We start from the raw sequence: 25,710 nt of genomic DNA on the forward strand, positions 1-25,710 counted from the left end.
GAATGCAGTTATCAATCTATGAGTCTACTGTTTTAGACAATATTTTGTAAACAATTGTGTTGTATTTGTATTTAATGTGAATTGTGCAATAGTGTAAATGTGACTGGGTGCAAACTTGCTCCAGCAGAGGGAGTGAGAACAGACACATGCGGAACCACCCAGAGTAGTACAAGTTATTTATTAGATACGATGCTGCTTTCTCTGCAGTGTTACCCATCACTCCCACCCTGTTCCCTTTGAAAGAATAAAATAAACCCAGAGAGAGATAGAGACACAGGGAAGGAGAGAGAGTGAGAGAGAGAGAGAGAGAGAGAGAGAGGGGGGTTATAGATGGAGAGAGAGAGGGGGAGAGTGAGAGTGAGGAGGATATAGATAGAGGGAGAGATAGATTGAGTGGGGGTAATAGAGGGGGGTTATAGATGGAGAGAGAGATTGAGTGGGGGGAAATAGAGGGGGGTTATAGATAGAGATAGAGAGAGAGGGGGGGGAGGACGTGAGAAAGCAGGAGAGAGAAGGACATGTACATCTACATGTAAATCTTTAAAAGCCTCAGTGTCCAAGTCATCACACAGACACTCAAACCTTGTACCGTTACTGAGGGTATGACAGATGTGGCCCTGGGCACAGGGAAGGCAGGGGTAACAGAAAGCAGGGGTAACAGAAGGCTGGGGTAACAGAAGGCAGGGGTAACAGAAGGCTGGGGTAACAGAAGGCTGTATCCTCCCCTCCATCATCACACACACTATTATCTCAACACACAAACTATTGTCCATCATCACACACTATTAACCATTATCTCAAACACTCTCAATCATCATACACACACACACACACACACACTCCCTCACGGGTACACACACATATTAACCATACTGTCATGTTAGTTGTATGTCTTGTGTTGTGTTTTTATATCTGCACATTGGAGTTTGGAGAAACGCAATCTCGTTCAGCTATGCACTCTGTTGTAGTCTGAATGACAATAAAGTTCACTTTGACTTGACTTGACGTACAAGCAGAACCCAAACACAAATGCTTTAAGAAAGTCACTGAATCCCTCACACACACACACACACACACACCTTTTAAAAGAGGTGAGAATCTATTTTTTTTAAGCTAACCGACCAATAATAAATAGAGTCCCGTCATTATCACTATCAACAGTGTTAATCATTTATGATAAATCTTTTTTTAAATTGTGTAACATTTATAAGCTTTTCATTAAAATTACAGCCTGAGCCATACACTATACAGAGGTTGTGTGTGTGTGTGTGTGTGTGTGTATGGCACATTAAATATTATTCTACAGTTCTTTTCACTCCCTTTCATTAGTCCTTTACACACATTTTCATTCTACTATCCATCCATGTTGCTTTCCAATCTTTTGAACAACCTGATCACCACAATCCTGCAGAGACTTCATTTCCCATGATGCAGCGTGTGCTGGTCTAGACTGCAGTGGCCTCAGTGGCGCTCCCTGAGGGCTCGGAGGATGTAGTTTTCTCTCTCTAGCTGAGCGTTCCTCTCTGCCAGTTCCTTTATCTGCTCTCTCAGAACCTCCACTTCCTCACGCACTGCCAGCATGAGGTGAGCCTTCACCAGGTCCTACACACACACACACACACACACACACACACATGAACACACACACATAAACTGAATATCCCAAGTGAAACTAAGATTCAGCTTAAAGCGGTTATTATTCTATTGATATTTAAACACAACTTACAATAACAGAGAATAACAGACACACACGCAGACACACACACACACACAGACACAGACACACACACACACACATATTCTTACCATGGCTTGCTCAATCTTGTTATCAATGGCAATCATACTGTTACTGGATCCACTGCAGAAAGAAAACACACACACATGCACGCACGCACGCACGCACGCACACGCACACACACACACACTAACATTAGAATTCTAGAGCTTTACTCTGGATCCTGGTGGGAGGACGCTCCTCAATCAGAAGGTGATGGGTTTAAATCCCCCTACAGGATTCGTACAGACGTGTCAGGATCTGAACGCTGCCCGAACAGTTGAACGTGTCTGACCCCAGTTTCCCAAAGGCTGCAATATACAGAGCGCTATATTTGAATATACAGAGTGCTGTATTTGAATATACATAGTGCTGTATTTGAATATACAGAGTGCTGTATTTGAATACACAGAGTGTTGTATTTGAATATACAGAGTGCTGTATTTGAATATACAGAGTGCTGTATTTGAATATACAGAGTGTTGTATTTGAATATACAGAGTGCTGTATTTGAATATACAGAGTGTTGTATTTGAATATACAGAGTGTTGTATTTGAATAAACAGTGTTGTATTTGAATATACAGAGTGTTGTATTTGAATATACATAGTGCTGTATTTGAATATACAGAGTGCTGTATTTGAATATAGAGAGTGCTGTATTTGAATATACAGAGTGTTGTATTTGAATATACAGAGTGCTGTATTTGAATATACAGAGTGTTGTATTTGAATATACAGAGTGTTGTATTTGAATATACAGAGTGTTGTATTTGAATATACAGAGTGTTGTATTTGAATATACAGAGTGTTGTATTTGAATATACAGAGTGTTGTATTTGAATAAACAGTGTTGTATTTGAATATACAGAGTGTTGTATTTGAATATACATAGTGCTGTATTTGAATATACAGAGTGCTGTATTTGAATATAGAGAGTGCTGTATTTGAATATACAGAGTGTTGTATTTGAATATACAGAGTGCTGTATTTGAATATACAGAGTGTTGTATTTGAATATACAGAGTGTTGTATTTGAATATACAGAGTGTTGTATTTGAATATACAGAGTGTTGTATTTGAATATACAGAGTGTTGTATTTGAATATACAGAGTGCTGTATTTGAATATACAGAGTGTTGTATTTGAATATACAGAGTGCTGTATTTGAATATACAGAGTGTTGTATTTGAATATACAGAGTGTTGTATTTGAATATACAAAGCTGCCTCGTACTGAGCAATAACAAACTGAATCTTAATGAGCTTTTTTATCACACAGATCAGCTTTTCACAAATCTACAGGTTTAGGATAGGTTAGGGGTTACAGGTTAGAGATTTAGGGTTAGAATTATGGTTAGGGGTTAAGGGTTAGATTTAGGGTTAGGGTTTTGCATTAACCCCAACTCTAACCATCCCAGTCCAGGATCCTAATGAGCAAGCCAAGACAACACTGGTGAGAACTCCACTAACTCCACTAACTCTACTAACTCTACTAACTCCAATAACTACCTTACAGATACAGATTGAGCTTTATTATAATTGCATTACAGATGTAGTTCTGTATATCAGAGCTGCATAAATAATGTACTTCTAGCTCACATACAGAATACACACACCTGTTCTACAGTGTAATACTCTCAGGTGTGATGGACACACACCTGTTCTACAGTGTAATACTCTCAGGTGTGATGGACATACACCAGTACTATCAGATCTGATGGACAAATATGATAGAGAGACATGAAAGAATTTTAGACACTCAGAGACAACTATGTGCAATAAAATGGACTGTATCTGTAATCTGTACAATAATACAGCAACAACAACAAAAACAACAACAATAATAATAATAATAATAAGGAGGAAATGATAATGTTAACATGTATGATAAGTTAACAGTTCTGTAGTCCATCGCTAACCTGTTCTAGTCCAGAGCAGCACAGCCTGTTAGAAGGGTTAGAAAAATACAAACAAACCTAACTCTGTCTGTTCAACATGACACACACACACACACAAACACAAAGACTACAGAGGAGAACTGTGTGTGACAAGGATGTTATTGTCCTAAACGTGGTAGGCAACACACGGTTCACATTACTCATGTGTCTGTGAAATGTGCTCACACACACACACACACACACACACACACACACACACACACATACAGAATGAGAGAAGACTACACAATCCACACAAGCCAGAAAAATAAAAATAGTGAAAGAAAATATCACAAAACAAGCAATAACAACACAAACAAAAACAAACAGACCACCACACTGATGACCCAAAAGTGCTGCCATGGTTACCTGCTGAAAAACAGCAGCAAAGATAGGAGAGCAGAGTCAGAAGGGTGGAGCCCTCGCCTCAGGGCCCCTCCCTTTCCCCGCCCCCTTCTGCCACTGGCAGTTCCAGTGGTCTCTGTGTCTATGATAGAGCGAGGACAACTGACGGAAATAGCTGAGGTCTGTGGTTGAGCCCCAGCAGAGCTGGCAATGGTGGAGACACCAGCATACCCTGTGACGCCTTCAGCAGTAGACCCTGTAGGCGTGGTCCCTGTGGTGCAGGTAGGCGTGGTCCCTGTGGTGCAGGTAGGGGTGGTCCCTGTGGTGCAGGTGGGCGTGGTCCCTGTGGTGCAGGTGGGCGTGGTCCCTGTGGTGCAGGTAGGCGTGGTCCCTGTGGTGCAGGTAGGCGTGGTCCCTGTGGTGCAGGTAGGCGTGGTCCCTGTGGTGCAGGTGGGCGTGGTCCCTGTGGTGCAGGTGGGCGTGGTCCCTGTGGCGCAGGTAGGCGTGGTCCCTGTGGCGCAGGTAGGCGTGGTCCCTGTGGTGCAGGTGGGCGTGGTCCCTGTGGTGCAGGTAGGGGTGGTCCCTGTGAGGTTAGTGGTGCCTGTGGTGTAGCAGAGAGTCTGTGATTTTGCAGTGTGCCCTCCAAGTCTGGATCCACTGGATACAGTGACTGCACCACTACACGAGTCTCCACTGCTAGGCCCCATGGTGGAGGTGGGCCTGGGTCGTGTGATGGGGTTGGACGTTAGATTTCTGCTAGTCAAAGGGTCTGTAGGGTCCTTCACAGGCCTTGAGATGGTGGGTACCGGCCTTAGTCTGCCCCTGTCCAACACCGGGGTCTTCAATCTGCCCCTGTCCAATGCCGGGGGCCATTTGCTGCAGATGGTAGTTTCTGTGGGTCCTGCCATGACAGACGAGTGGAAGTTGTGTTCAAAGTAAACCTTCAATCCGATTGGCCAAGAGTCACGAAGACGAACACGTGGAACTCTCGTCCCAACTGCCCTTCCTCTTAAAGTCACATCCTGTGTTTCTCCCTCTCCCCCACTCCCCCTCTCTCTGAGGAGGAGAGACTCTGTGGTGGTAGGAACAGAGTGGGAGCTTGGCTTGGCAGTGGGGGCGTGTCCTACTGTCTGAGGTGGGCGGGGCTCACTTGCAGGTATAAGTGAACGAGAGTTATGTGGGGTCAGAACCAGAGAAGGGGCTGGAGTCTCCATACTGTTAGAGGTGGGGCCTTTGTTGGGGGAGGAGCTTCGAGTGTGTAAAGGAGAAGGGTTGTAAGATGAGAGAGAAGAAGAGGTCGAGGAGAGAGAGAGTGACGGAAAGACTGGAGAAGACGTAGGAGGGAGAGAGAGAGGGCGGGGATGTTTTCGTGTCTCAAATGCCGACACCATCTTTTTCACACTACCAAACATGGCAGGAAACAGCTGAGTCACACACAAAAGAGACAGGAAGTTACATCAAAAAATAGTAAAGTAAAAAATGACTGCAATCTCTTGAGTTGTTGTGTTCTTTTTTTCTCAAAGCCACAGGAAGTGTGAGGATGCACACAAATTAGGGAACCTGGAAACACTAGCTACACACAACACATGCCAAACGCACCCCCTCAACCCCCGAAACACTCACCAAAAAACCACAATTGGGGCTCCTGAGGTGTGAGACAAACTAATGGAGTTCAAGTGGTCTGTACACACACTCACACAGACAAATGCACCGAGAAAAGTTACAAGAAGAATAATTATAAGGGAGTGAGAGAGAGAGAGAGAGAGAGAGAGAGAGACGGGTCACAGTTTTCTGTGGTTTCTAGGATGATAGCTGTAGGATTTGCGTGTCTCCTTCTCTGTTTAAGTGGGGTGTCAGCGTCTCCTAGTCTTCATCACAAAACGTCTTCGTTCAGTCTCAGGAAGTCTTAATCCCACGCTGCACTCCAGTACTAATCCCTGTGAACGGTGGATGATTAGCCCAGCCTGGATGAGATTCCACTCTTCTGCTGTCCGTTGTCCCAGCGCTTCTCCACAGAAGTCCTGGGCCTCGTCAGGGCCGGTGTCTCCGTGGTGATCACTACTTCTAACCCCACACGTCTGGTCCAACGTCTCTGTTTTGGTCCCCAAAAACCAACACCATGCGTCTCCGTGGTGTTGGACGAGTCTGTGGTGATTTGTTATCATTTGGTCTGTGTTCCCTGTTGGAGTCACTGCTACGTGGTGGAGGGAGCTGCTTGTGCTTGTGTCTGTGCAAGGAAATGTCCAACACACCCACACACATGCACGCACACTTCCAACAAACCCCCTCTATGATAGGCCAACACTGGTACCCTTTCATTGCACTGCCCTCCTACTCTCTGTCTCGACCAATGAGGAGAGGCGACCCACACATTTTGCGTATAGCAATCTCCCAGCATTCCACTGGCCTCCCACCTTCAAATCCAGAAAACATCAACTAGCAGAACAGAATCTACATATCACACGCATCTACAGATCACAGGCATCTACAGATCACAGGCATCAATAGATCACAAACATCAATAGATCACAAACATCAATAGATTACATGCATCTACAGATCACAAGCATCAATAGATCACACACATCTACAGATCACACATCAATAGATCATACACATCAATAGATCACACGCATCAATAGATCACACGCATCAATAGATCACACGCATCAATAGATCACACACATCTACAGATCACACACATCAATAGATCACACATCAATAGATCACAAACATCAATAGATCACAAACATCAATAGATTACACGCATCTACAGATCACAAGCATCAATAGATCACAAACATCAATAGATTACACGCATCTACAGATCACAAGCATCAATAGATCACAAACATCAATAGATCACAAACATCAATAGATTACACGCATCTGCAGATCACAAACATCAATAGATCACACGCATCTACAGATCACAAGCATCAATAGATCACACATCAATAGATCACACATCAATAGATCACAAACATCAATAGATCACACGCATCTACAGATCACACGCATCTACAGATCACATGCATCAATAGATCACACGCATCTACAGATCACACGCATCAATAGATCATACGCATCTACAGATCACACGCATCTACAGATCACACGCATCTACAGATCACACACATCAATAGATCACGCGCATCAATAGATCACGCGCATCTACAGATCACAAGCATCAATAGATCACACGCATCAATAGATCACACGCATCTACAGATCACACGCATCTACAGATCACACGCATCTACAGATCACAAGCATCAATAGATCACACGCATCAATAGATCACACGCATCAATAGATCACACGCATCTACAGATCACACGCATCTAGATCACAAGCATCAATAGATCACAAACATCAATAGATAACACGCATCTACAGATCACAAGCATCAATAGATCACACACGTCAATAGATCACAAACATCATTAGATTACACACATCTACAGATCACAAGCATCAATAGATCACAAACATCAATAGATCACAAACATCAATAGATTACACACGTCAATAGATCACAAACATCATTAGATTACACACATCTACAGATCACAAGCATCAATAGATCACAAACATCAATAGATTACACGCATCTGCAGATCACAAACATCAATAGATCATACGCATCTACCGATCACAAACATCAATAGATCATACGCATCTACAGATCACAAACATCAATAGATCGCACGCATCAATAGATCACACACATCTACAGATCACACATCAATAGATCACACACATAAATAGATCACACACATCAATAGATCACAAACATCAATAGATCACTCGCATCTACAGATCACAAACATCAATAGATCACATGCATCAATAGATCACTCGCATCAATAGATCACTCGCATCAATAGATTACACGCATCTACAGATCACAAACATCAATAGATCACACGCATCAATAGATCACACGCATCTACAGATCACACGCATCTAGATCACAAGCATCAATAGATCACAAACATCAATAGATCACAAACATCAATAGATAACACACATCTACAGATCACACGCATCTACAGATCACAAGCATCAATAGATCACACACGTCAATAGATCACAAACATCATTAGATTACACGCATCTACAGATCACAAACATCAATAGATCATACGCATCTACAGATCACAAACATCAATAGATCATACGCATCTACAGATCACAAACATCATTAGATCATACGCATCTACAGATCACAAACATCAATAGATCATACGCATCTACAGATCACAAACATCAATAGATCACACGCATCAATAGATCACACACATCTACAGATCACACATAAATAGATCACACACATCAATAGATCACAAACATCAATAGATCACTCGCATCTACAGATCACAAGCATCAATAGATCACACATCAATAGATCACAAACATCAATAGATCACACGCATCTACAGATCACACACATCAATAGATCACAAACATCAATAGATCACAAACATCAACAGATTACACGCATCTACAGATCACAAGCATCAATAGATCACAAACATCAATAGATCACAAACATCAATAGATCACAAACATCAATAGATTACACGCATCTGCAGATCACAAACATCAATAGATCACACGCATCTACAGATCACAAGCATCAATAGATCACACATCAATAGATCACAAACATCAATAGATCACACGCATCTACAGATCACATGCATCAATAGATCACACGCATCTACAGATCACACACATCAATAGATCACACGCATCTACAGATCACATGCATCTACAGATCACACGCATCTACAGATCACACGCATCTACAGATCACACATCAATAGATCACACACATAAATAGATCACACACATCAATAGATCACACACATAAATAGATCACACACATCAATAGATCACAAACATCAATAGATTACACGCATCTACAGATCACAAACATCAATAGATCACATGCATCAATAAATCACTCGCATCAATAGATTACATGCATCTACAGATCACAAACATCAATAGATCACACGCATCAATAGATCACACGCATCTACAGATCACACGCATCTACAGATCACAAGCATCAATAGATCACACACGTCAATAGATCACAAACATCATTAGATTACACGCATCTACAGATCACAAACATCAATAGATCATACGCATCTACAGATCACAAACATCAATAGATCACACACATCTACAGATCACACGCATCAATAGATCACACGCATCTACAGATCACACGCATCAATAGATCATACGCATCTACAGATCACATGCATCTACAGATCACACGCATCTACAGATCACACGCATCAATAGATCACACGCATCAATAGATCACGCGCATCTACAGATCACAAGCATCAATAGATCACACGCATCAATAGATCACACACATCAATAGATCACACGCATCTACAGATCACACGCATCTACAGATCACACGCATCTACAGATCACACGCATCTACAGATCACAAGCATCAATAGATCACAAGCATCAATAGATCACACGCATCAATAGATCACACGCATCTACAGATCACACGCATCTAGATCACAAGCATCAATAGATCACAAACATCAATAGATCACAAACATCAATAGATAACACGCATCTACAGATCACACGCATCTACAGATCACAAGCATCAATAGATCACACACGTCAATAGATCACAAACATCATTAGATTACACGCATCTACAGATCACAAAGATCAATAGATCATACGCATCTACAGATCACAAACATCATTAGATCATACGCATCTACAGATCACAAACATCAATAGATCATACGCATCTACAGATCACAAACATCAATAGATCACACGCATCAATAGATCACACACATCTACAGATCACACATCAATAGATCACACACATAAATAGATCACACACATCAATAGATCACAAACATCAATAGATCACAAACATCAATAGATTACACGCATCTACAGATCACAAACATCAATAGATCACATGCATCAATAGATCACTCGCATCAATAGATTACACGCATCTACAGATCACAAACATCAATAGATCACACGCATCAATAGATCACACGCATCTACAGATCACACGCATCTAGATCACAAGCATCAATAGATCACAAACATCAATAGATAACACGCATCTACAGATCACACGCATCTACAGATCACAAGCATCAATAGATCACACACGTCAATAGATCACAAACATCATTAGATTACACGCATCTACAGATCAAAAACATCAATAGATCATACGCATCTACAGATCACAAACATCAATAGATCATACGCATCTACAGATCACAAACATCATTAGATCATACGCATCTACAGATCACAAACATCAATAGATCATACGCATCTACAGATCACAAACATCATTAGATCATACGCATCTACAGATCACAAACATCAATAGATCATACGCATCTACAGATCACAAACATCAATAGATCACACGCATCAATAGATCACACACATCTACAGATCACACATCAATAGATCACACACATCAATAGATCACACACATAAATAGATCACACACATCAATAGATCACTCGCATCAATAGATTACACACATCTACAGATCACAAGCATCAATAGATCACACATCAATAGATCACACACATCAATAGATCACACGCATCTACAGATCACACACATCAATAGATCACAAGCATCAATAGATCACATGCATCAATAGATCACAAACATCAATAGATCACAAACATCAATAGATCACAAACATCAATAGATCACACGCATCAATAGATCACGCGCATCTACAGATCACAAGCATCAATAGATCACACGCATCAATAGATCACACGCATCAATAGATCACACGCATCTACAGATCACACGCATCTACAGATCACACGCATCAATAGATCACACGCATCTACAGATCACACGCATCTACAGATCACAAGCATCAATAGATCACACACATCAATAGATCACAAACATCAATAGATCACACGCATCTACAGATCACAAGCATCAATAGATCACACACATCAATAGATCACAAACATCATTAGATTACACACATCTACAGATCACAAACATCAATAGATCATACGCATCTACAGATCACAAACATCAATAGATCACAAACATCAATAGATTACACGCATCTACAGATCACAAACATCGATAGATCACACGCATCAATAGATCACACGCATCAATAGATCACTCGCATCAATAGATTACACGCATCTACAGATCACAAACATCAATAGATCACAAATATCAATAGATCACAAGCATCAATAGATCACAAGCATCAATAGATCACACATCAATAGATCACACATCAATAGATCACACATCAATAGATCACACATCAATAGATCACACACATCTACAGATCACTCGCATCAATAGATTAGATATATCAACAGATCACATGCATCAATAGATCAAAGACATCTATAGATCACATGACTCTATAGATCAAACACGTCTACCGCTCGCACATCAATAAATCGCACGCATCAATAAATCAATCACACGCATCAATAGATCACAAACATCAATAGATCACATGCATCAATAGATCACATGCATCAAAAGATCACACGCATCTACAGATTACACACATTTACAGATCACTCTAATGATCACACATGTTAGTATGATTGTGTATGTTAGTGTGTGTGTTCATTATGGTTGTGTATGTTAGTATGAGTATGTTAGTATGCGTGTTCATTATGGTTGTGTATGTTAGTATGAGTGTGTATGTTAGTATGTGTGTTCATTATGGTTGTGTATGTTAGTATGAGTGTGTATGTTAGTATGTATATTCATTATGGTTGTGTATGTTAGTATGAGTGTGTAGCTATGTTAGTATGTATGTTCATTATGGTTGTGTATTAGTTTTGTTTGTTCAACATGTGGTTGTACAGTTTGTGGTTGTATTAGTTTGGGTGTGGGGCCACAGCTTTTGAATATATTTGAGTATTATACTTAAAATTCCTTGGAGTAATCGGATAAAAGTATTTTTGCTTGGCTAAAGAGTGATTATAAATACACTAGAGAAAATAAGACATTTCACCTAATAATGAATGATCAGCATATTTCCCTTTTTAGATAACTTTTATTTATTTATTTTATTAATTCTTACAATTGTGCATAGCAACAAAGTATTTTCTTATCTAGAAACATTTCCAATTGTAAACACAAATACATATGAATAAAGCACCAAGAAAAATAAATAATACTAAGGCATTGTCGGTTTTGCTGAAGTTAATCTCTGACTCCACATTGCCTGCTTGAAGTGACCAGCTACTGATTAGTGAGATTCATTTCACAGCTGCTCAATTAACTATCATGTTTTTTTTTTCAAGCGAGAAATGAACCGCCTCTTGTAATTCCAGCGGGAAACTCGAGAGCATGCGAACACTAACATTTGAAAACGTTTGAAAATAAATGACCATTAAATAAAATATATACTAGCTTGGTAGCTAATCAAATCCTAACCAAACTAGCATATTTTTCAAGCATAAATTAAGATAGCTAGCTTGTTGTGCCACATTAAAAATAGTCTGTGCAAAATACCTCCTTTGAGCAGTACAATTAAACAAACAATTATTTGAGGCAGAGAAAATTCCTGCATCTTTTTTTTCAAATCAAGGAACTCAATAAGGAATTGTTTCACCCCTATTTGGGTGTATAGTGTGTGGATGTAGCAGTCTGAGTGTATAGTGTGTGGATGTAGCTGTCTGAGTGTACAGTGTGTGGGTGTAGCTGTCTGAGTGTATAGTGTGTGGGTGTAGCTGTCTGAGTGTATAGTGTGTGGGTGTAGCGGTCTGGGTGTACAGTGTGTGGGTGTAGCGGTCTGGGTGTACAGTGTGTGGGTGTAGCGGTCTGAGTGTACAATGTGTGGGTGTAGCGGTCTGAGTGTACAATGTGTGGGTGTAGCGGTCTGAGTGTACAATGTGTGGGTGTAGCGGTCTGGGTGTACAGTGTGTGGGTGTAGCGGTCTGAGTGTATAGTGTGTGGGTGTAGCGGTCTGAGTGTATAGTGTGTGGGTGTAGCGGTCTGGATGTACAGTGTGTGGGTGTAGCGGTCTGGATGTACAGTGTGTGGGTGTAGCGGTATGGGTGTACAGTGTGTGGGTGTAGCGGTCTGAGTGTACAATGTGTGGGTGTAGCGGTCTGGGTGTACAGTGTGTGGGTGTAGCGGTCTGGGTGTACAGTGTGTGGGTGTAGCGGTCTGGGTGTACAGTGTGTGGGTGTAGCGGTCTGAGTGTATAGTGTGTGGGTGTAGCGGTCTGAGTGTATAGTGTGTGGGTGTAGCGGTCTGAGTGTATAGTGTGTGGGTGTAGCGGTCTGGGTGTACAGTGTGTGGGTGTAGCAGTCTGGGTGTACAGTGTGTGGGTGTAGCAGTCTGGGTGTACAGTGTGTGGGTGTAGCGGTCTGGGTGTATAGTGTGTGGGTGTAGCGGTCTGGGTGTATAGTGTGTGGGTGTAGCGGTCTGGGTGTACAGTGTGTTGGTGTAGCGGTCTGGGTGTACAGTGTGTTGGTGTAGCGGTCTGGGTGTACAGTGTGTGGGTGTAGCGGTCTGGGTGTACAGTGTGTTGGTGTAGCAGTCTGGGTGTACAGTGTGTGGGTGTAGCAGTCTGGGTGTACAGTGTGTGGGTGTAGCAGTCTGGGTGTACAGTGTGTTGGTGTAGCGGTCTGGGTGTACAGTGTGTGGGTGTAGCAGTCTGAGTGTATAGTGTGTGGGTGTAGCGGTCTGAGTGTATAGTGTGTGGGTGTAGCGGTCTGAGTGTATAGTGTGTGGGTGTAGCGGTCTGGTTGTATAGTGTGTGGGTGTAGTGGTCTGAGTGTATAGTGTGTGGGTGTAGCGGTCTGGGTGTATAGTGTGTTGGTGTAGTGGTCTGGGTGTACAGTGTGTGGGTGTGTGAGATGTGTGAAGTTCGAGTGTGAGGTGTCAAGAGTCAGTTATGGTATAATGGAAATATGAGAGAGTTAAGTGTGGCTTGTGACATTTGATTGTGAAGTATGAGTTATAAGGTGTGAAGAATAAGAGTGAAGTGAGTGTGACGTGAGAGGTGAGATGTGTGTAGAGTGAGTGTGAGGTGTGAAGTGAGATGTGTGTAGAGTGAGTGTGAGGTGTGAAGTGAGATGTGTGTAGTGTGAGTGTGAGGTGTGAAGTGAGATGTGTGTAGTGTGAGTGTGAGGTGTGAAGTGAGATGTGTGTAGTGTGAGTGTGAGGTGTGAAGTGAGATGTGTGTAGTGTGATTGTGAGGTGTGAAGTGAGATGTGTAAAGTGAGATGTGTGTAGTGTGAGGTGTGAAGTGAGATGTGTGTGTGTAGTGTGAGTGTGAGGTACATTTGTGAACAGCCATTAACCTTTGTGGCATGTTCAACATAATAAGCCTCTTCCTCCAGTTCCCTTCTTAAAAACAACAGCAGAAGTGACGCTCTCAGAGGCCAATGTCACACACACACACACACACACACACACACACACACACACACACACACTTGTACAACACACAACAAATGTACAACCCTACCAACACACTCACAAATCCCACACACAAAACTCTCTTAAACACCGCAGTAGCTAACCAATCACACACCACTGTAACTAACCAATCACACACCACAGTAATTACCCAACCATATATCACTGTGTGTGTATGTGTGTGTGTGTGTGTGTGTGTGTGTGTGTGTGTGTGCGTGCGCACGCCCACATGTGGTATTTAGCCACTGTGTGCGACGACAGGCAGAGAAGTGTGAAACAACGAGACAGACCCCTAATGGCCTCCAGTGTGATGCAGCTTCACCCCACTCCCATTCTAACCTGGGCTCCAAGAATGCATCTGCACACAGCCTGGGCTCTAATTATAGATTTATAACCAGCGGGGAGGAGAAAGTGAGACACAGAGAGAAAAGTACAAGCACATGTTTGTTAAGACACCACAGCACTGTCTGATACACACACACACACACCTCACACTCACTCACTCACACACACACACTCACCAACACACTCACGCACACACGCACCAACACTCATTCACACACACACTCATTCACACAAACTCAGTCTTACTCACAAAGTTTCTGTCTGTTTTTGGGTTCACCACATTCTGAATCAACCGAATTTCACACCTATTTACAGATGACTACTGACCACACAAAACTGTCAAATGTCAGTAATCTAAACCCAGCTGATGAGAGAAACCCGGCGATGTTATTACAGACAGCTGATCGGTGTCAGAATGAACACTGGTCACCTCTGTAATTACCTACTCAACACAAAGCACCTGCATCTGAATAAAACACAAGTGATCCAAAATACAGGAGTTAAGTCAGGCTGATCAAACGGCAACATAGTAAACATGTTCACACATATTTACACAAAAACACTGGCCAAGAAATCAAAGTTTACAGGGCTTCCTGATGAACAAGGGTGTGTGTGTGTGTGTGTGTGTGTGTGTGTGTGTGTGTGTGTGTGTGTGTGTGGAGAGAGAGAGAGAGAGAGAGGGAGGGAGAGAGACAGGTTGGTGTCTGCACACGCCCCACACAGCCTATGACACAGATCCGTCCCTGCTCCAGCACACTGGGGTGTGGTCTCATGGCCTCAGGGGTAACTAGCACTCCTCTGAGCACCAGCACTTCGCCACACTCTGTGTGCTCTGTACACTTCCCCAGAAGTAATTACTGAACATTTAGCCAACACTGCACCACCCAACACCACACCTTCAAAAATTCACTCCCAAACACAGTACCCAACACCATGTTCCCCAGCACCACACACACAACACCACACACACACCACATTCCCCAAATACACCAAACTGCATTCACTACACTTTACTCCAACATCACTTTCTCTAATACACTCCTGTACTTCAGTCTCCTCTATTTATCTCACACTCACATGTGCCTAATCCCCCACTCACGTGTGCCTCACCCCCACCCACATGCGCCTAACCCCTCACGTGCGCCTCACCCCCCCACTCACGTGCACCTCACCCCCCCCACTCACGTGCACCTCACCCCCCCCACTCACGTGCACCTCATCCCCCCACTCATGTGTACCTCACCCAGCCCCCCCTCACGTGAGCCTCACCTCCCACTCACGTGTACCTCACCCAGCCCCCCCTCACGTGAGCCTCACCTCCCACTCACATGTACTGCATCAATCTGCAGTCTGGGAGGTCTGAGGAGTGCAGGTAGATAATGGATGAAGTATACTCAACAGTGTAGGTGATGATGAAGTATACTCAACAGTGTAGGTGATGATGAAGTATACTCAACAGTGTAGGTGATGATGAAGTATACTCAACAGTGTAGGTGATGATGAAGTATACTCAACAGTGTAGTTGATGATGAAGTATACTCAACAGTGTAGTTGATGATGAAGTATACTCAACAGTGTACGTGATGATGAAGTATACTTAACAGTGTAGGTGATGAAGTATACTCAACAGTGTAGGTGATGAAGTATACTCAACAGTGAACATGAGGATGAAGTATACTCAACAGTGAACATGAGGATGAAGAATACTTCAGTGAACGTGTATAGTTTACGTGTACTCAAGAATATAGAAGTGTTCTGAGTGAGTGTACTCAACAGTATGGAAATGTACCCAGTGAGTACACAGTGTAGTGCACAGTGGGCATGTATGACACTTCCACAGGATACTAAATCAACTAAGTAGTCCAGTATTAAGATTCCAAAATAGATTCCAGATTAAATATATAAATCTAGTATTATATTTACTAAGACAGCTCAACAAAAAGCTGTATAAATTTCATATAGAAAAGTGTGTCTCACCTTTCATCACTGACAAACTCAAATGCTCCCCCAACTCCAAACATGGACTGTGCCAAGGCCAGGGCTGATGGGGTACGCACTGGTGTGAGAGAGGCACGGAACGGTCCATCTCCACCAAGGGGGGGTCCTGGGGAAACAGGCTGGGATCTTGTAGCCCGAAGCTGCAAAGGGGGAAAAAATTAAAACATTTTAGTCATTTTATCATTTGTTATTTACTAAAACATATTTTATAAATATTTGCAATTTTTTCATTTTAAATGTGTGTGCAAGGAAATAGACTGTAACTGTATGAATCTAGACTCCATGAATTCTATTAATCTATAATGTATGAGCTGTATGCACCTAGACTGAAAAGTAAAGCAGAACAGTAAAACTCACTACAGTGTAAACAGTAAAACTCACTACAGTGTAAACAGTAAAACTCACTACAGTATAAACAGTAAAACTCACTATAGTGTAAACAGTAAAACTCACTACAGTATAAACAGTAAAACTCACTAAAGTATAAACAGTAAAACTCACTACAGTGTAAACAGTAAAACTCACTACAGTGTAAACAGTAAAACTCACTATAGTGTAAACAGTAAAACTCACTACAGTGTAAACAGTAAAACTCACTAAAGTATTACCAGTAAACCTCACTATAGTGTAAACAGTAAAACTCACTAGTATTAACAGTAAAACAGTGAGTGTTATAATGCTGATGTCAGAATGAATTGATCACCATCAGCTGCTGTTCCATGGATCTGAATTAGAGCACTGTTAAACACTAATCAGTGTGTAAACACCTGTGTAAACACCTGTGTAAACACCTGTGTAAACACCTGTGTAAACCTGGGTGTGTGCGCATTCCTTACCATTCCTGTCCCATCCATGTCAAGTCGTAATGGGGGAGGTATTTTTCGGGCCCGGGGTGTGTCAGGGGTGCGTGGTGGTGGTGACAGCAGGTGTGTGTCGCGGTGTGTGTGTGTGGGGGAGGGAGGGCCACTATGTGCTGTATCTGTTCTGTAGCCAATCAGCTGGTGCACAGGATCCTGGGAAGGAACCATGTGACCCACTCTCAATCCTCGCACACTCAGCGGCTTCAGGAGAGCTCCGCCCACCGCTCCTTCAGGCCCACCCAGTCCCACCGTCTCCAAGGATTCCAGAGAGTGGGCGTGTCTCATGCTGTCAATCACTCGGCGGAGCCCCCGTTCCTCCACCTCCCGCTCCATCACGTCCACACATGTCCAGCGGCCGCGCTTGTACGGCTCCCCCGGCCCTTGGACCAATCGCACCACGCGGAACCGCGAGGCCCCGCCCCCTGCACCCGCCTGGTCCAGCGAACCTTGCTTCCGCACTGTAACAGGTGTGCTTGGCTGGCTGGAACTCTGGTGTATCTGAAAGGTGGGGCTCAGGGTGCGGCTGAAGGTGGGGCCGTTGAACACACCTGGACAGGTGGGGTCCCTCTGAGCACCGTTACTCAGCAGCGGGGAGACGCTGCTCTCGGGAGAAGAAGCTCCTGGCACACGACTTTCTCCAACACTCTGATTATAGTCCGAAGTGACACTGGTGATCTGGAAACCACTGCGCTTCTTACCACCACTCATCCTGTGTGTGTGTGTGTGTGTGTGTGTGTGTGTGTGTGTGTGTGTGTGTGTGTGTGTGTGTGTGTGTGTGCACGTGTGGCTCTGTGTATGCCTCTGTAAATGTTATGTCTGTGCACTCTAACTTACATCCTGGTTTCTCTCACACACACTGAATAACTCACACATTAGTAAAATAAATGGGAAAAAAAACTGTGTCAAAGAATTCAGAAAGTCGCCAGAGGGAAACGCCAGTCACGCAGTCAGCCGGTCCGCCGACGTGAGGGTCTGTGTCTCGCACTTCACCACACATCGGGTTCAACTCTCGCGGATCTGACAGCACATTGCAGCGATCTCCAGCAGTACACACACGTCCAGAAGAACACACTCTTCTCACGTCGTTTTAAACTTTTCCTCCTTCCGAGTCTTTCGGGGAAACACGGAGTCTTTCAGAAACTAACAGTCTCTTTGCCCAGAGATTGCGCAAGTCCCGAGCGATATAAACGACAGCTTCTTTTTCTGTAGTCGGTATTTATAGAGCAACTCTGCTCTGTGCCACCTTAATATTTACGACTTGGTTATTATGAGCAGAAAAGGCTTTCTGAAAGAGCAGATCATATTTAGCACTAAAACCCAACAGGACCATTAAGAGGATATCGGGACCTCTACACATGGCTTTAGTGACGGAGGAGCTCAAACTCCAGCAGCTACGGCAGCGTTTTCTGAAAGATTCAGTTATCTTAATAGTTATCACATGTTGTAATGTAATTATCTTAATAGTTATCACATGTTGGGCTTTCCTGCGATAACCTACATGTAGGTGAAGCTGTGAAGAGGAACACAGTGAAGTCACACACACAGAGGAAGATCTTGGAAAATCACAGTTTTCATCTCAACCAAACCCACATAGTTTGAGTTGAGACATGTGTGTGGTTAATGAAGGTGAGTCTAAAGATTAGTTTATCACCTCACAGCCCACAATATCACCTCACACCCCACAAAGATCACCTCCCAACCCCTGATATCCCCTCACAGCTCACAAAGATCACCTCACAGCCCCTGATATCACCTCACAACCCCTGATATCACCTCACAACCCCTGATATCCCCTCACAACCCCTGATATCCCCTCACAGCTCACAAAGATCACCTCACAGCCCCTGATATCACCTCACAGCCCCTGATATCACCTCACAGCCCCTGATATCACCTCACAGCCCACAAGATCACCTCACAGTCCCTGATATCACCTCACAGCCCCTGATATCACCTCACAGCCCACAAGATCACCTCACAGTCCCTGATATCGAGGTCTTCTCGGCCCTTCAGTCACACTGTACTGTTGTAGGTGGTGGGTGTGAAACGCGCATGCGCGAACAGCGCTGCCCCTGCCTCCACCAGCTCCACCAGTTCATGTCTTCTGGATCCCAGTCGCGTCCAACTTGTAAATCATGCGCGTGCGGGTCTTCCACGCTCACGCGTGCACGTGTCCCACGAGGACAGACGCTCGTGCACTAATCTAATCTAAACCGTACGGGCTCGTGCACGCGCTCGTTTATCGATCCTCACGCGCGGTTTAAACGCGGACACGTAACGGAGCTCCGGGAGACGGATCACGGTGGACCGACACTGGGGATGTTGAGACGCTTTAAACAGGTTTAATCTGCGTGTAATCCGTCTGTCCGACTAACAGTTGGTAAAGTTGTGAGGATCAGACCGGAGGGTCTGATTTAGACTCGTTCACACCTCGTCCGTCTCCGGTCCTCGGTGGAGATCATCCAGGGTTGGACACGGACCGGGGCCCGGTACCGTCCACACTAACGGGGGGCGAGACGCGGTGCTCTCACCGATCAGTGTTAACACTTTATTAACACTTTACCACCGCCTGGACCAGCGTCTTTAACCTTTATTCCTCCTCCACGATCTTCACGAAACCCCGAGCGTTCAACTGTTGAAACTCTTATAAACACTTATATCCACTTATATCCACATCTACCAGACTTCTTCACTTCTACCAAACTTCACTTCTTCACAGTTCTTCATAGTTTTTCACTGTCACGAAACTGTTGACAACTTTCCCTAAATCCGGAAGTTACGCCCCCACGCGCAGTTCTGCACGCGCGCACGCACGCTCGCTCGCGCGCTGCACTTTCTAGACCGCAATGTTCGCGAGATCCGTCAGACTAGATTATTTCACGTAATCTGCGTTTAACGGAGGCGTCAGCACGTTAATGAACGTCTCCGGTTAGATGAACGTGAAGTCGTTACACTTCCAACCTGACGGTAACGGGTCGCTTATAAACACAGTCCCGGAAAACTCTAAACCGTCGGGCGGTTCTGCGGCACGGGGGCAGATTTGGGCGGAAAGATGGCGGGTCGGTACCGGAGACGGGGGCGCGCGCGCACGGCCCAGCCGAGCTGCAGCCGTTTCACCGGAACACCTTCACCGAGGAGCACGTGCGCGTCGCCACCTGGCGCGTCCACGGTACTTTAACTGTAGCCCATTTTACGGCACACAAACGCACGACTGTCTTCTTTACTTATTAAAAACATGTTTACATTAAATCAATAACCCTAGCTGTAAAAATATCAGTTAACAAAATGCAGCAACACAAAACGGCACCAGGTAACACTTTATTATCTGCTTTACATACATGGATACAGGAACTGAAGCCCTCTTTAAAAAGTTAAAAATGTAGTTGTCAAAATAGAAGTGTAAATTTGTATTTGTAAATCAAAATAGTCCCTCAACCAGAGTTACATTTAGCTTAAAAGACATCAGGGCAAAGGTATGAAAGCAGCTCCTGACGGGCACGCCCACGACAGGTAGAATGAACCACCGAGCTCCTCACCACTACACCTGTCCCTCACTATTGACAGGTACACCATGACAGAGATGGCCCTCAGGTGAATTAACACACACACACACACACACACACATACACACTCTACAAAAGCAAACAGAACAGAACTAAATTCCCTTACATAACCATCCCCTATCAACACTGCAGTTACAATACAAACACACATCATCCTGAAGAAAGACAGACAGGCTGAGAGTCAGACAGACAGACAGTCAGAGGGTTTTCAGATGAAGCTGAGGTGTTGATTCTCACTGATCCCATATTTTGTCTTGTTCTCTTCAAAAACTTTAGTCAAGCCCTGCAAGAACAATATAAAATATTCACATCATGCAGCCAAAGGATAAATCACAATATATCATGTAAATATACACAGGCATAATTTTCATAAATACTGTCATGGGTATTATAATATTTAATATCTTCAAAATATCACTGAATGCAAATTTGAGAATAACGAAATTAGAAGATACATTTGGGTTTATACACAGACTGTCAAGAAGAAAGTTAGTATATTTATTCATATTTAAAGTATATTTACAAACATTTCTTTGTACTGGTCATTGAATATTAACAGAAACAATTTACAAAATAAAATGAGAAATATTTGTGGATATCAAATGTGTAAAGTGTCTGATAGCTCATAATACAGAACTTTTGAAGATAACAGGTCTGCAACAAAAATTGTTTAAAATTTAATAAGTGATTTTTATAGTATTTTCAATGCTGATTTCGGGAAAAATTGTGAAAAAAATTCCATCACGTACAGTTATTTCACAAACTGCTTGTCTAGTTTTAGCTTTTTAGATATTTTTTATAAATAGTTCAGTACTCTAGTAAGTTTGAATTTTGGTTTTTAAGATCTCCACAAACTGTTATTTAGCCTAAGTTGTTTTATGGACAATGGCTACCAGAGGATGTATAAACTCACCAGATTGCTTCTGCTATAATAAAAGAAGCTGCGACAGAAAGCGAAAACTTTATTATAAGGACTTATAAGCTGAAAGAGAAATGTAAGTGTTCTTGAAATATAGTTTAGAAGATGATTTATACATTAAATAAAATTCTTTAACGTTTGAAAAATGTGAAAAATTGGTCAAATTTTGTTATTTTACCCAAAAATAATCCCTTTTTTGTGAGAAAACCTGACGTGATAGAAAAAAATGGATTGCATTTTCGAAATCAGCGCTGAGAAATACATAAAAAACAGTTATCCAATTTCAAACAACTTTAAAAAAATATTTTTTTGCAGACCTGTGCTGTCTGTCTTTAGAATGTGTTTGGTCTAATCTGTTAGGTCTAATCTTCATTTAGTCTAATCCGTCTCCATGTGCATTTTGTTATAATCTTCATTTGGTCTAATCTCTGTCCACGTACGTGTTTGATGTAATCTCAGTCACCATATACTTTTGGTCTAATCTCTGTCTCCATGTGTTTGGTCTTCAGTAAGGTTCTGATCTGTATTAACATGAACTCAAGACAGTCAGAGGCATTCATAACATTCCCTGAAGCACCAGGCCTCTACACCCCCAGGCTTACAGGGACAGGGGACTACATTACCCACAACCCCATGAACCACTGAAGAGGACCATTCAGTCCAATAACTCGTCAGAACACTCATTACCAGAACACCTGGACTTTTGAGAGACAAGCTGGATTTAATAGGTGTGGACTCTCACATGTGTGACTGGATTTTGGACTATCTTACACATCGGCCACAATACGTGAGGTTGCAGGACTGTGTGTCGGACTTGGTGGTATGTAATACAGGGGCCCCACAAGGAACTGTCTTAGCACCGTTCCTTTTCACCCTGTACACTGCAGACTTTAGGTATAGCACACAGAACTGTCACCTCCAAAAGTTCTCAGACGACTCAGCTGTTATCGGTCTCATCAGTAATGAGGACGATCGAGAATACAGACTGGTTATTCAGAACTTTGTGGATTGGTGCCAAGCTAACCGCCTCCAGATAAATCCTGGGAAAACTAAGGAGCTGGTGGTGGACTTCCGAAAGCGCAGTCACCCTCACCCAACACCGGTGAACATCCAGGGAACGGACATCGACATGGTGAACTCGTACAAGTACCTGGGTGTTCACCTAAACACAAAACTGGACTGGTCGGACAACACTGCTGCACTTTACAAAAAGGGTCAAAGCAGACTCTATTTATTAAGAAAACTAAGGTCATTTGGAGTGCGGGGGCCACTCCTCAAGACCTTTTTTGACACTGTGGTGGCATCAGCCCTTTTTTATGGAGTAGTGTGCTGGGGCAGCAGCATCACTAATGCAGACAGGAACAGACTGGACAAACTGATTAGAAAGGCCAGTTCTGTTCTGGGAGAACCCTTGGACACGGTACAGGTGGTGGGAGAAAGGAGAATGCTAAAAAAACTGGCAACTCTTATAGTCAATGAATCCCACCCCATGTTTGAGACTTTATCAGCTCTGGGCAGCACCTTCTGTGACCGACTGCGTCACCCAAGGTGTGTTACAGAGCGTTACCGGAGATCCTTCACCCCTGCTGCAGTTAGACTGTACAATCAGCACTGCTCTCGTTAGCAATACACTTTTTGCCTATAGTTCTTTTCGCTTATATTCTATGTATATATGTATCAATGTAAGTTTGGAGTCTTGTCCTCTGTACTACTGTCACTTTGTCACTTTGTACCACTGTCACTTTGCTGCTGGGAATTGTGAATTTCCCCATTGCGGGACTAATAAAGGCTTATCTTATCTTATCTTATTACACACTTGTGCAAAAATCTGCGAGTTATAAATTTAAGGAGCTATTTTTCCAGTTTCACTAGAACCTCTAAGCTGCGTTATCCTGAGAGCCAGAGTGTGAGTGTTAGTCTTCACCAGTGACTGGTGTAGTCTTCACCAGTGACATATGTAGTCTTCACCAGTGACTGATGCTGTGGTCTGCAGACTGACCTCTATGTATTGCGAGTGGAGAGTGTCGATGTCTTCCTTACTGGGAGAGGAATTCTGAACCACAACAATCGGTCTTCCCACTAGAGGGAGAGAGAAGTGCTCATTCGTGATTTAAATTTCTGCCCTAACTGTGTCCGTCTTTCGTTTCACCCATGACATTTGTAAATAGGTGTGTCCGATAAGGTATACATGGTGTTCTCTGCAGGGAGGCATGTTTATGTATGTGTATGTTGTATTCTCACTTTGGGTTGTTTTTCTAAAGCACTGTGCATGTGCATATGTGAGTATGTCTCAACCACAGTATTTATGACTTTTCTGTAGGGTGTGTGTGTGTGTGTGTGTGTTCATGTGTGTATGGGTTTTCTGTAGGGTGTGTGTGAGTGTGTCGTACCCACGGTGTGTATGGGTTTTCTGTATGGCAAAAGTCCAAAACTATACTGAAAAACTCCTCTGGCATGAAAAAGTGGTAAAGCTACGCCCATAATTCTCTGAAGGCGGTCCTGAACCCGCCGGAGGGCGGAGCCTACAGGGTTCTCCATCTGATCAAACAGTTCATTCTCCCCGAAGGAGAAGACGGGAACCAAACAGGCCCTAGACACACGGAGACACAGACTGAGTCAGACAATCTCAGGTACACACACACACACACACTCTCACACGCCCACACACACTCTCACCCTCACACGCCCACACACGCCCACACACACTCTCACACGCCCACACACACACACACACTCTCTCTCTCACGCCCGCACACACTCACACACTCTCTCTCTCACGCCCGCACACACTCACACACTCTCTCACGCCCGCACACACTCACACACTCTCTCACGCCCGCACACACTCACACACTCTCTCTCTCACGCCCGCACACACTCACACACTCTCTCTCTCACGCACACACACACTCTCTCTCTCTCACGCCCACACACTCTCTCTCACGCACACACACACTAACACACTCTCTCTCTCACGCACACACACACTCTCTCTCTCACGCCCACACACTCTCTCTCACGCACACACACACTAACACACTCTCTCTCTCACGCACACACACACACTCTCTCACGCACACACACACACTCTCTCTCACGCACACACTCTCTCTCTCTCACGCACACACACACTCTCTCTCTCACGCCCACACACACTCACACTCTCTCTCTCACGCCCACACACACTCTCTCTCACGCACACACACACTCTCTCTCACGCACACACACACACACTCTCACGCACACACACACACACTCACTCACTCACTCTCCCTCACGCCCACACACACACACACACTCTCTCTCACGCACACACACACACACACTCTCTCACGCACACACACACTCACTCACTCTCCCTCACGCACACACACACACACTCACTCACTCTCCCTCACGCACACACACACACACTCACTCTCCCTCACGCACACACACACACACTCACTCACTCTCCCTCACGCACACACACACACACAC

The 25,710-nt window shown here is 43.7% G+C and overlaps 2 protein-coding genes across 4 annotated transcripts in view; both read right to left on the bottom strand.

The window, feature by feature from the left end:
- Window positions 1–161: 161 nt before the first annotated feature.
- LOC143500393 (TSC22 domain family protein 4-like) lies at window positions 162–20,544 on the bottom strand. 3 transcript variants are annotated; one of them, XM_076994511.1, is made up of 5 exons: window positions 19,723–20,544; window positions 17,725–19,682; window positions 16,868–17,028; window positions 1,807–1,858; window positions 162–1,602 (listed from the first exon to the last, which is right to left on the bottom strand). In XM_076994511.1, exons 2-5 carry the CDS (start codon window positions 18,454–18,456, stop codon window positions 1,462–1,464), a joined length of 1,086 nt encoding a protein of 361 aa, XP_076850626.1. In that variant the 5' UTR covers window positions 18,457–19,682; window positions 19,723–20,544; the 3' UTR covers window positions 162–1,461. The 3 variants fall into 3 exon arrangements, with proteins under 3 accessions (XP_076850626.1, XP_076850625.1, XP_076850624.1); XM_076994510.1 differs by having other exon boundaries at window positions 17,725–19,521; window positions 19,583–20,544; XM_076994509.1 differs by having other exon boundaries at window positions 17,725–20,544.
- A 509-nt stretch (window positions 20,545–21,053) lies between these two features.
- The window catches only part of LOC143500394 (2-acylglycerol O-acyltransferase 1-like), a 9,461-nt gene continuing 4,804 nt past the window's right edge, over window positions 21,054–25,710 (bottom strand). The window contains exons 5-7 of the mRNA XM_076994512.1: window positions 24,621–24,820; window positions 24,230–24,309; window positions 21,054–21,594 (exon numbers count right to left, since the gene is read on the bottom strand). Of these exons, the coding sequence (XP_076850627.1) occupies window positions 21,520–21,594; window positions 24,230–24,309; window positions 24,621–24,820 (355 nt within the window). The 3' untranslated portion in view covers window positions 21,054–21,519. The remainder of the gene's footprint in view (window positions 21,595–24,229; window positions 24,310–24,620; window positions 24,821–25,710) is intronic.

The sequence above is a fragment of the Brachyhypopomus gauderio genome, unplaced genomic scaffold (assembly GCF_052324685.1).
Source record: "Brachyhypopomus gauderio isolate BG-103 unplaced genomic scaffold, BGAUD_0.2 sc148, whole genome shotgun sequence".
Classification (NCBI taxonomy): Eukaryota; Metazoa; Chordata; class Actinopteri; order Gymnotiformes; family Hypopomidae; genus Brachyhypopomus; species Brachyhypopomus gauderio.